The 13,677-nt window shown below is 36.4% G+C and overlaps 1 protein-coding gene across 12 annotated transcripts in view; it reads right to left on the bottom strand.

Annotated features, from left to right (window-relative positions):
- The window catches only part of dmd (dystrophin), a 2,688,357-nt gene that overhangs the window by 1,663,831 nt on the left and 1,010,849 nt on the right, over positions 1-13,677 (bottom strand). For all 12 annotated transcript variants that reach the window (XM_051926236.1, XM_051926244.1, XM_051926242.1 and 9 more), the window contains one exon: positions 10,064-10,244. In XM_051926236.1, coding sequence (XP_051782196.1) covers positions 10,064-10,244 — 181 coding nt within the window. The remainder of the gene's footprint in view (positions 1-10,063; positions 10,245-13,677) is intronic.

Genomic DNA, 13,677 nt, shown 5'->3' on the forward strand with positions numbered 1-13,677 from the left:
TGTTTGTAATCACAAGATCTGGATCAGTACTTGACAACTTTCTTGGCTTGAAAATTGGAAGATATTGTAAGAAGTTTTTTTTCCTTCATGCCCCATAGTGTCCATTGTAAAGTGCCAGTGAGTGGAAGATGTTTTTTTTAATTTACAGAAAATGCTTAACTTTAGAACACAATTTTGCATGGCAAATGCATAAATACCGTGTTTGTGAATAAATAACTTTGACTTGAAAAATATCCTTTTGACATTTTAAATACATTGTACTTTAATTGTTACTCTGTCTACCACTAAGCAAATCATTGTACTCAATGTATTTAGTGAGATACAATGATCTGAAAGGTTTATTTTTAAAATATATTCCCAAATTTTATAAATATTTTTTCATTTTTTTCAACAATCTATTTTTTTATCATACTTGCACTCCCATCTCAAAATCCTAATTTGACTAAATATGCATCACTTCCTTAGAATAGCTGAGTCTCAGAATGTTGGTGTATTGGTGGAGGTTGATGTCTTTGCATTAATGATTAACAAATAAGTGCATAAAGGGCCAAGTGTAGTGGGCACAGAGAGAGAGCGATACAGAGAAAAATCCTGCTTCTACAGGATCAACCTCTCTAAAAAAGACCAGCTCCATTAGCCAAAACAAGACATCTGTAATTCCAGGGTTCACAGCCTACTGCTGTCTTATGGAGGACAAGCAGCTAAGAGGAACAATTTACCCTTAGTGAATTTCTTTTCAGAGACAACCATTAAAAAACACATTGATGATTACTATCTTAAATACTCATATTCTATCACATTTATAGTCAATACTATTTCTTGATTTTTTTTTTCAGTGCAATGAAATTGGAAAGTGGATTTAAAATAACCTTAAAGAGACAGCTACTCCCTGAAAGGAGGAGATACATTTAAGTGAAAATTAAGTTTATTTTATAACTCCTTCCTACTTTGCAATTTGAACCAAAAGGAGAAAAGTATTTTTATACTATTTTCTTTGGGGAAACATGGCACATGTCAAAGGAAAAAATGCTCCTCCTGTCTCCATCATCATTTTAATTTGAGCTAAGGGAAACTGTATTTAGTTTAAAACAATTTCATTTTGTTAGAGAAATAGGCTGATTTGATCAATGAACAATGAAAGCCTATATGTCTAAGAAAAAAAAGATTTAGAATGCCAGTGACATCACTGAGCTCCCACAGGTAAACTCGTCTTTACTCATTACTGCCAGTGAACAATCCACTTTACTACACTTATTCATGGCTCAAGAGATACTTGGTATAATTAAATCATTTGAAATGCTCATTATTTAGCTCCTCAAGGTTTGCTCATTTATCCACTTCCAATGAAGTATTTAAAAAGTAGCAGAGGAACTAACCCTGCTTATGAAATCAGCATTAGAACACCACTATGTTTAGCAACTAAGATTATATCTGTAATCAAATCCATATAATATATATATATATATATTATATGCCCTCCATGATGTTTAAAATTACAAATCAAAAAATTCAGACATTATTGCAGACTTTAATTTAAGGGTATTTGCATACAGTTCGGTCACACCAAACAGAAATTACAACACTTTTTAATACTTGGTCCCCTCATTTCAGGGCACCATAATGTTTAGGACAAAGCAATGGCAGGTATATTAAAGCAGTCATATTTAGTACTTTGTTGCATATCCCTTTGCATGCACCACCTCCTTGAAGTCTGTGATTTATAGACATCACCAGGTGCTGAGTGGAGTCTTGTCAGAAGTGGCTTTCATGGAAGAATTGCTATCAAAAAGCCACCTCTCTGAAGTGGAAGTAAAGCTAATACACAAAAACACGAAGACAGAAGAGCTGAACAATGGCAACAAAAAGTCTGGACTGAGCAGTCAAAACTTTACATTTGTAGATCAAACAGGGGGCTGTTTGTCCAAAGAAGAGCTGGAGATTACGACATAGGCTGTATTTCTGCAAATGGAGTTGATGAGCTGGGCAGATTAATTAAATCTTCAGTGCTGAGAAGTGCAAGCAGATTTTCAGTCATATTAGATAGATAGATAGATAGATAGATAGATAGATAGATAGATAGATAGATAGATAGATAGATAGATAGATAGATAGATAGATAGATAGATAGATAGATAGATAGATAGATAGATAGATAGATAGATAGATAGATAGATAGATAGATAGATACTTTATTAATCCCAATGGGAAATTCATATTCTCCAGCAGCAGCATACTGATACAATAAATAATATTAAATTAAAGAAAGATAATAATGCAGGTGAAAAACAGACAATAACTTTGTATAATGTTAAATGTTAACGTTTACCCCCCCAGGTGGAATTGAAGAGTCGCATAGTTTGGGGGAGGAACGATCTTCTCAGTCTGTCAGTGGAGCAGGACAGTGACAGCAATCTATCGCTGAAGCTGCTCTTCTGTCTGGAGATGACACTGTTTAGTGGATGCAGTGGATTCTCCATAATTGATAGGAGCCTGCTGAGTGCCCTTCGCTCTGCCACAGATGTTAAACTGTCCAGCTCCATGCCAACAATAGAGCCTGCCTTCCTCACCAGTTTGTCCAGGTGTGAGGCGTCTTTCCTCTTAATGCTGCCTCCCCAGCACACCACTGCGTAGAAGAGGGCGCTTGCCACAACTGTCTGATAGAACATCTGCAGCATCTTATTGCAGATGTTGAAGGACGCCAGCCTTCTAAGGAAGTATAGTCGGCTCTGTCCTTTCTTGCACAGCGCATCAGTATTGGCAGTCCAGTCTAATTTATCATCCAGCTGCACTCCAAGATATTTATAGGTCTGCACCATCTGTACACAGTCACCTTTGATGATCACGGGGTCTTTGAGGGGTCTAGGCCTCCTAAAATCCACCACCAGCTCCTTGGTTTTGCTGGTGTTCAGTTGTAGGTGGTTTGAGTCGCACCATTTAACAAAGTCATTGATTAGGTCCCTATACTCATCCTCCAGCCCATTCCTGATGCAGCCCACGATAGCAGTGTCATCAGCGAACTTTTGCACATGGCAGGACTCCGAGTTGTATTGGAAGTCCGATGTATATTGGCTGAACATGACCGGAGAAAGTACAGTCCCTTGTGGCGCTCCTGTGTTGCTGACCACAATGTCAGACGTGCAGTTCCCAAGACGCACATACTGAGGTCTGTCTTTAAGATAGTCCACAATCCATGTCACTAGGTATGAATCTAATCCCATCTCTGTCAGCTTGTCCCTAAGGAGCAGAGGTTGGATTGTGTTGAAGGCGCTAGAGGTCTAGAAACATAATTCTTACAGCACCACTGCCTCTGTCCAAGTGAGAGAGGGATCAGTGTAGCATACAGATGATGGCATCCTCCGCTCCCACCTTCTCCTGATATGCAAACTGCAGAGGGTCAAGGGCGTGTTGAACCTGTGGCCTAAGGTGGTGAAGCAGCAGCCTCTCCATGGTCTTCATCACATGTGATGTCAGAGCAACAGGCCGAAAGTCATTCAGCTCACTAGAACGTGATACCTTTGGGACTGAGGTGATGCAAGATGTTTTCCAAAGCCTCGGGACTCTCCCCTGTTCCAGGCTCAGGTTGAAGATGCGCTGTAGAGGACCCCCCAGCTCCGATGCACAGACCTTCAGCATATGTGGCGATACTCCATCTGGACTGGCTGCTTTGCTGGCACGAAGTCTCCTCAGCTCTCTGCTCACTTGCGCTGTTGTAATTATAGGTGGGGATGTCTCTCCTATGCTGGTATCAGCAGAAGGATGTGTGGAGGGTGCAGTACTCCGAGGTGAGAGTGAGAGTGGGTTAGGGTGGTCAAACCTGTTAAAGAAGTTGTTCATTTGGTTTGCTCTCTTCACGTCTCTCTCGATGGTGGTACCCCGCTTCGAGCTGCAGCGATTACATATTATATATATATATATTATATATATATATATTACAGTGCCATCAGGTAGGTGCCTTATTCATCCCAAACTTATTCTACTGCAGAACATTAATCTCAAAAACAATGCCAATGTCACAAACAAATATCTTCAGCAAAGAAAAGCTAAGAGTTCTGCAAGGGGTAGTATGGCTTCCACCAAGCCCTGATCTCATAATCATCAAGGTTGTCTGGGACTGCTGGTTGTTAAAATGTTTCATGATGTTATTTTGTTTTATTTTTTGCAATGACATCTTTCCACCATTTTGTTAGGTGTATTTCTATCATCTAAAAAATGTTGTGCTGTATTTTGCATGAGCACCGCCATATTGTTTGCAGCAAGGATGTTCACTACTGGTCAGGTGGGTGTTTTCCATGTTGTCAGGCAAGCATGGTGTGTACCATCATCACATTGCCGTTATGAAAGACCACAGCACTCTCAGAAATTTTTCCAAACTTTGATTCAAACTTTACGAAAAGCCTCATAGTAAATACTACCAGTTAATCAAAGACTTGTTAATGGTTTGTTTGGCAATGACTGTGAAACTGTTTCGGACCACAAATTTTAATATATATATTGGTTTTGGTTATTTCTAGATTTCTGATTCCCACGCCAGACCATTGCAGGTTTCTCTAATTCATATTTCTCTAATTCTTTTTAAAAAAATAGCTGAAAACCAGCACTATTTCTCGGCAATTCAATCCTAAAATAGGTCTGCTTGTCAACCAGTTTAACACAACCTTCACAAATCACATATTTCCATTTAGCCAGTGTTATCATTATAAATACTTTTATGCCAGAAATGAAAGTATTTCAGGGTCACTTTAAAAATCATATTGGTTGTTGTTCTCATTCATACAAATTTTCATTCTAATTAATATTATATGTTCATAATGGGTGCAATACGGTATTGCCATAATAACTGCAGGGATCAAAATCCACATACTAGATTAAAAAAGAAATAGAGATTCATGAAACATAGTGAAACTGACAGAAATGAAGGTGTCCCAAAAAAAAACAAGATATGGAAAAATGCTGCATTTTGGCATATTTGTCTGTGCATATTCAAAATAATCAAATTTCTGGTTTAATGCAGCAAAAATGAAAAACCATATGTACAGTTTAACCTGTTGGTTTTCGAAAGTGGAAATCAAACTAATGGGGCAATATCAGCAGTAGTAATAAGGTCCAACAGACACATATTATCCCAGCAATTACATTAAAGGTGACATCCATACATACTTGATGAGAAAAATAATTACAGGCATTCATTTCTCTTGTTTGAGGGTCAAAAAAACCTGGGGACATAAAAAAGTGCTCACCAATGTACTGTTTATTTTCCCCTTTTCAATACCATTTAAAAAGTGTAATCTCATGTCACAGAGTCTGTAAATGCAGTTTCGTTGTTTCAGTGCTTTCAGTTATATTATTGTGAAGTTGCAAGTCTCTCTGCCTGTTAACATATACAATGCTTACATTACATCAGATACTTTGCCATCCATCAGACCTTCGTACATGTTAAAAATCTTGACATGAATGCCAGCACTTAAATCTCCAGACTATCCAACATGTCCTTGAAGTCAATCAAAGTCAAGGTATTGAGGAGATCGTAGCTGATAGTTTAGGAAGACAATTTTACACGAAAAAAAAGCCATCAAACTAAAGTCTTCCATAATGTAACACAGCACAGCTTGTAGGATTCAATGTACTTCTAGAGTGGTGGAAATAACATCCTTTAGTCACTCAATAAATGTAGTAAACTTTAATTTAAAATCTGCTCAGCTACTGAAATTGTAATGCCAGTATTGAATTGGTTACGACAAGTGAGTCACAATGGAGAGACGATTTTTCTTTGGTCAATTCATTTTGTATATTATTGTGTTTTCTTTAATTCCTCCACTAAACTCAGTTTTCTAATAGCCGTGTAAAAATGTTTATTTAGTCCACTTTGTTTTTTTGTAGAGCCAATGGCAGTTTTGAATGAAATGTTAGGTTTAATAATCAAGTAGCATTTGATTCTGATCCTGGTCTGTATGTAGTCAATCAAAAATGTTTCAAGCTTTTAGACTATTCACACTTTTGGTAAGGACAGCTTAAAGGCAAATGTTAATAAGGTCACAGGTAATGCACTAGATCTTTTTTGAAAAGTATCACACTTTTTTTAATAACTGTTTTTTTAATTTCCATGTAATATATAATGTGAATCATATTTAGCTTGTAAACTAAACAAGAGGTTTTTACTTATTTTCAGTTTGTTCCCTAAACATAAGGTAGCTTCTTTCATTACCAAAAGGCAGGTACTCCAAAATCTATAAGCACTGTGTTTCTGCGGGTGACCCATGTGTAAAAAAGTTTTCAGAGAAATTGTGAAATGACAGTCTTGTCCAAGTAGAGAAATGCAACCACAGCAGCTAAATTACAACTTGCAAGCATAATCTCTCTATATTTAAAATCCAACATCTGTCTGTCTGTCTGCTTTTCATGAGAGAACTACTTAATGGATTTAGATCGGGTTTTTATCTATAATTTGCTTGATCATTCCAGTTGATTTTGTGACCTTTCTCATCACACTATGTATCAGTTTGTTTGCGGTACTGATTTATTTGTGCAATGGACCGAGTGGAGGGGGTTGGGGCCCTCCTCTATCATGCTCCAGCCTCAGGGCATATCTTACATCCACTTAGCTAGTGAATGAGAGGACTACTTAATGGATTTAGATCTGTTTTTTTTCAAGAATTTCCTTGAATATTCCAGTTGATTTTGGGACTTCTCTCATCGAAGAATGATAGTTCGCTTGCAGGAGCGATATATTTGCACTAATCCGAGACACAGGCTGTGAGCTGATGGGAGGCGGAAGCAGGACATCAGGAGTAAGGAGCCGGGCAGGGCCCTCCTCACTGTCCTGTTTCACTACTACGTGGGTGGAGCTATGGGGGACAGCTAGTAATACATATCACCAAGCCATTATTATAATGAGCATTGACGTGATAAACATATATATATATAAGAAAAGAAAAAGTGCTTGAAATTGTCTGACTGTTAAACTAGGACGAACTGACTTCATTTGTACCAGCACATTTTTGATTAGAGATCATATACTCTATAGCAGTTTACATATGAGAAGTCTTATTTCTTATACTTAGGACATTCAATATGTTTAACACATTTGGGATTTACATATTGAATAATTTAGAGGTGTGTTTCTGGAGAATACCATTTATCTAAAGCTCATTGGTGAAAATTATAATATATTCAGATGTGTTATGTAAATGAACCTAGCTGATAAAAGGAAGTGCTCTGAATGATTTCTGCATTCACTCCTGGGACTCCATCTGTTGATGTAAATAAGTTTGAAGTTCATATATAACGATGGCGCAAGACGTTTTTATTTACTAAGTATTTTCCACAATGACACCTTAAAAGTGATGAATATGACATACAGACTATGCTTTAGTTGCATTTTAAAAGGGTCATTGTCACATATTCGCACTGAACAACTTGTTGGTTATTTGTCAGTTTATATCGGCTACCTGTTGTCACTTCTCAAAGTACTGTCTGACAGGTCAGGAACATCTCAGTCAAGCTTCACTCCATTATGTCCGCTGTGCTGGAAATCTTCACCCAACCAATGAGGCGCTACATCCAGTGTTCTTATGGTGTAGGTGCACATACATAAAACATAACATGTTTTTGCCAATTTGTAGCAGTGTGCCCTTCTATCGTAATTGTAGCAATTTAATGCACTACTATTCTAATATGAGCACCTAGTGAGAATGATGCTTTTGTTAACCATGAGCAGTGACATTCCCTTAATGCACAAGTCATTTGTGATCTCTAGGTGAGACAGACAAACACCAAGGCTCATTTTTTTGAGGCAGAGATGCTTTAACAGATATGATGGTGCTGTGCACGATACTGTACACCCTTAGTTTTCATATGACCTGTACTATTCATCGTAAGAACAATCATGTTATACATGTTAGCGGGTACTGGATGAGATGCTGGTGTCTTATGCTTTTCCTTTACCCCCAGAACTCACAGGAGTGGAGGTATAATGCTGCACATGATTGTGATTTATAAAGGGTAAATTGCACTGAAATATGCGTATGCCAGCTTTTATAAATCAGCATTTTCCTGTTTTTTTGGCATGGACTTTAAGAAGAAAGGTCTTTAACATTCAGTGACTGTTAAGGATCTTATATTTTATCATAAAATATAGCAATAAACCTGCCTAGACAACTGTTCAGAGGATCATTCAGGCTCCACCTCTAAAATCATAATTTCGAGGCTTTTTTTCTATATTTACTTACACCCTGACTTCGACCCAGAGTCACTATGTAGTACCAACTTAGAAATTTAATTCTGCCACAAATCAAAAATTAATTACAAATAAACAAAGCAAGTCTTCTCCTGATGGTTTTACCTATCTCCATAAATCCTCAATTAGAGACAGCAATTGAGGGATTTTTTTAATGACATACTTCTAAGATCACCAAAAAGTTCTACTTAAAATTGCATCCATTGAGGTCTTAATAATAGACATTAAAACTGAATTCAGCATAGTTGTACTGCTTATTTTCATTTTTAATTGAGTTTACCAAGCTTTATTTTCTGAATTAGCTGTTAATTATTATAAACTAATCTTATTTTGGTGATTTATTATTCACGTAGAAAGTGACATCCTCAGTAAACGTTTTCTCTAACTGACTCTGTGGGGTTTCTCAAAATTGGCCTAAACACTCTCGCAATTACAGTTAGATTTAATTATCACAAATGTGTTATTAGACAGAATGTTATTATATATCCTGTTAATGATACTATTTAATGTTTCCTTATTTACCTTTTAATTTTTTGTTATAATAAAGGCACAGTTTAAAGCCAAAAAATGAAATATTTAAAAATAAAAGTTTTTTAAGACTTATTTACATTAAAACCAAAAAACAAGAACCTGGGAACTCAAAAAATTAGCTATCAAAAAACTACTACTCATGTATGAAAGAGGTATTGAATATTATTTCTCCTGTCAAAATAAAGGTATTTAAAGTGATAACATTTTTAACCTGGTTCATTGAGAACACCCACCATCTTAAATCAGAATGTCATAAATTACAGTGTAAATGGTTGCATTTTTAAAGTCTGCATGACCTTAAAGTATTAAAGCTTATAAGAAAGTTTTCTTCAAGGCCCACTCTTCATTGGCACACCAATGTGACCACATAATTGATGAAAATATTAATAATCCTTTTATTCAGAGCTACAAGTAACTTAAATAAGAAGTCTGAAATGTCTGATGTAAATTTGCATGATATTAGAAGTAATGGCTTTATAAGATTACAGACTGATCATTCATCTTTCAAATCCTCTAGCACTCTATCATCATCATGTCATCCCTTGCACTTACCATCTTAGTAAAATTAAATGTATGACAGAAATTAGATCTTGTATCTGATTTTCATAATAAAGCTTATTGAATGTCCTTTAGACATGATTTCAACTAGTTTTTAAAAACATTCATAGTATGCATTGCACAAATTAATGAATCATTATTAAATGTCCCTGGATTCTTTAATTTAGTCTTAATTTTGTAATATTTCTAAGTTGGAGAAAGTAGATTTTAGTAAGTGCAGAAATGGATTTTTTCATATAAGTTGAAGTCACCTTAATAAAAAAAAATGAATTGAACTGAATTATTTAGGCAAGTAAGAACAATAAACAAACTGGAATCACTATTGTCAACTGTGCCATGACATAAAATTTTTTAAAATATGCTATCTGATTCATCACTGTTTTGGACCATAGCCTATTCTTGCAGCATTGATTGCAAGGCAGTAACCAATGCTGGACTGGACAACACTTCATCACAAAGTCCACTCACACTGGGCCAATTTAGAGTCACTAATTTGCCTAATACAGACATATTTGGAATATAAGAAAAAAAAAAATTATTAGAGAAAATCTCATGTAGAATGTACAAATATTACACTGACACAGATTCAAGTCCTGCAACCAAGACAGAAAGTAACCACTGCCTTAAATGCCAACATAGTAAATCCAAACAGTAACATCAGGTACAAACTGAGCCGTGCTTGGTCTTTTGGACTAAAGGTAATACATCAGAACTCAGCTTCTGCCATATGGAAATACTTACTTTTGTTGAGAAGGTTTTCTCTCGCCTGAAGGTCAGCTAGAACCTGCTTATAACGGGTAATAAGTGCTGTGATATCAGCCTCAAGAAACATTGGTACTTCTTCTTTTTCTTTTAAATGCTTCTCTTGATCCTTCAACTTTTCAACCTGTGGCTGAAGGTTGGATAATCGTGCTACTTCATCCTAAAAACAAACAAGAAGGTGTGTTTCAAAAAAATGAATGTCTAATATGTTAATGAAAAAGAAACAACTTCACGACATTTAACTACCATAAACAGTATGTTTGGTCAAGTTACATTGTTTTTCAAACACCTTTTAGAAGGCTATTGATAATTAGGCATTTTAAGAGAGTGAGAGGAGCAGTTACAAAGTAAGTGTTGTGCAGGCATAAGGATCTAAGAATCTTTATTGAGATTGTCTGTTATATGCATTTTGTTGTACCCATTTGTAAGTGTGTGTATTGTTTTCTTCTACCAAGCTGCTTAACTCCATCAACCCCTTCTGTGTTGAGGAATTAGTAAAAGAGATGACTAGATTGATGTCTACATACTGGTTCACTATTTCTTCTAAACAGTGCAAAATTTCATACATAATGACAATGAAACTGCTACAAAAAAGAATTGAAATTGATTTGCTTCTCAGCTTAACAGCATGCAGAGAATAACAACAGTTTAGAACAACTGGGCGTGATTGCATCTATGTACTTTTTTAACAAAGAAATTATCAAAGAAATTATTTTTTTATTGGAGACAGATGCTGTCTCTTTAATCTTTTTAAACTGACTTTCCAAACTGTTTGTTTTTGCCTAAACAATAATTTGTATAACAGCAAGAAAAAGTTAAATATTTTACAAACAGATTTGAAAAGTAAATTGATTATAATTTTTATAAAAGAAGAAATATTTCCAATAATATTCAGTTTTACAGATACTCCTGATAATCATAAAATCTACAAATAATATTAATAATGTTACATCAAATATAGGATCGTTTGTCTATATTTTGGAGTCTGTCCTAATTAAAAATGCTACATTCCAATTGCAAATTTAACAACCAAACTGAAGTCACATTTTGAAAAAGGCTTCCTTTGTACTAACAGCTGCTTGATCATTGTGCTTAAAGCTTGCTAATCACAGTTTTGTTCAATTTGCATTCTTGCACATTTACGTCAAGGTCAGAACCTTTTTATCCACAGTAACTGATAATCAGGGCTTGCACAAGATGGTGCCTAAATGTTTTCTTGATATTTTTTGTCAGATTTTGATTGAAGACAGCTATTTTCCTACAGTCATAAACCACCTTTTATTAAGATGCCCATGGTTAATTGTTTTGCCCTGCATATTTGTCAATGAGGACGTGCCTGGTGCTAAGTTTGTGTGTGGCATTACCACAGTGCAATGTCATTACATTTTGTTACTTTTCCAAAGCTTCATTTCAAGCACAACCTCATACATATATTATATAATTTAACAGTAGTAGCTGGTGAAAAAAATGTGGGTGGGGTGGCAGTTTTTGGGGGGGACAAACCAAAGCAGTACTTACCTATTATATAGTGCTTTTCAAATCTATCTATCTATCTATCTATCTATCTATCTATCTATCTATCTATCTATCTATCTATCTATCTATCTATCTATCTATCTATCTATCTATCTATCTATCTATCTATCTATCATATAGTGCCTTTCATATCTATTTATTATATAGTCCTTTTCATATCTATAGCTATCTACCTTGTCATTCCAGATAAGGACACCTATATTTCCTTGAACATTCTCTCATTGTCCTCATCATAGTGTCAATGCACATTTTGGCTCATAGGGCAGATCCAAGCTAAAATTATACCCTTTCCACCATGCTGCCCTATTTGATGGCTGCTTTCCCATTTCTGCTGTGCTCTAAAACTTCAGTCCATGATATCTGCAGTCCCCTTATTCTTCCCATAACTTGCCCTATAGATATAGAAAGGAACAGGTGCACCTACCACCCAATTTTTATACTACACCTGTCTCTAAATTGCCCCAATCTTCTGCCAACTTGCCTAATAATGTGCACTTCCATCTATCCTTTAACAAATCCATAGCATAAGTCCAATCCAAATCTTATTCTACCTCTGCTAATATAGTACCCAGTTCTTGCTCATTCTCACTGTATTCCATAAATTCACATTATACAATCACTAGTCCTCTGATTTTTTTCTTGAAGTCTTGCATCCCAGTTTATCATTTACCAAACCCATAGAGGCATTCCCAGTCTAAGTTTATTCTACAGTTGCTGCCATTCTGCCCAGTCCTATGCAAGTCAGCCAGGCTTACCTCACATTGTAAGATCTATAGACCCCCACATCTTAAAACATAACTCATCCCCTCCACCCCAAACCTGTTTTGTACTACACCCACAGCACAAGTCCAACATTAATCTTATTCTGCCTTTAAGATCAGGATACCTATATTTCATTGAACATAAACTTTGCCCTCCTTTCCGTCAGACCTGAAATTACTTTCTGATTAAATTGAGTAATTTCACTAAGCCTACCAAAAAATAATTAGCCTCATATTATTGTCTAGATCAGTGTTTCCCAACCTTTTTCCTGTACTGGCAAACTTTTTGTAAAAAAAAATCATCCCAAGGCACACCACTACCTTACTAACCACAAACACATATATCTCATAGACGTACTCAACCGCCCAAAGGAGGACTACCGGAGAAGCCATTAAAAAAGCTGTTCCAAGATCAGTGTTTGCAGAAACGGCACTTAGTGAGCTCTTTGGTGTCATCTCCAAGCTGCTTCATCCCTTTGCTCACCCCTCTCTGTTCAGAGGTAATTTACAGTATATGCCCACTATTCACCAGCACTGTGAAGCTCGCTGGAGACCGCACACCCAGGGCAGATTGACTCTAGCAACCTGGAGACGCGTCTGAAGTGTTCGAAGTGCTGTGTCTGCAACATAGTGATCACGGAGCATCTTTTATGCCATCTTCTCCAGATAGACATGTCATCCTTCAGACAGGGGGGTTCAACCACACTGAAAAGGTTGTCCTTTTCAGGTTCAGACCCAAGTAAGCTACACTGTAAAATTTCCATGACACACCTGGGTAGCTCTCAGAGCTCACCACTGTGCTGCAGTACACTGGTTAAAAACACTGGTCTAGATGACTGCAGCTACTTTCATGCTGCTTGCATTTTTCAGAAAGATGTTTTAGGTTTCGTACCCTCATCGTTGTCCACAATGCTTCAGTACCGACACTTTGAAACAACAAACAGGGAAACTAAAAAAAGGCATTACTTACATCACATCTAGTTAGCCAACTCCGTTTGTCATAACAAGAGTAGGAAACAGTCTGTGTGTAAGCTCTTCCTCGATCACTAACCCACTGCTGAATTCTTAAGTCAGGTCGGTCCGGTCCAAGCTCCTTCATCTTTTTTTTCTTCAAGTGAACAATTTATGAAGAGGTGTTTCATTAAAGAAATAACCAAATTTTCTTTGATTTCTGAAGTTCCACTTGAAGTTGCCATCGCCATAAAATCGAGCTTGCTCATCTGTAGTTATATTAATGGTGGGTGTGAACTCTGAACCATTGACATGAACATGAAATAGTGCATCGACGATTATCCA

Source organism: Erpetoichthys calabaricus, chromosome 4, assembly GCF_900747795.2.
Source record: "Erpetoichthys calabaricus chromosome 4, fErpCal1.3, whole genome shotgun sequence".
Lineage (NCBI taxonomy): Eukaryota > Metazoa > Chordata > Cladistia > Polypteriformes > Polypteridae > Erpetoichthys > Erpetoichthys calabaricus.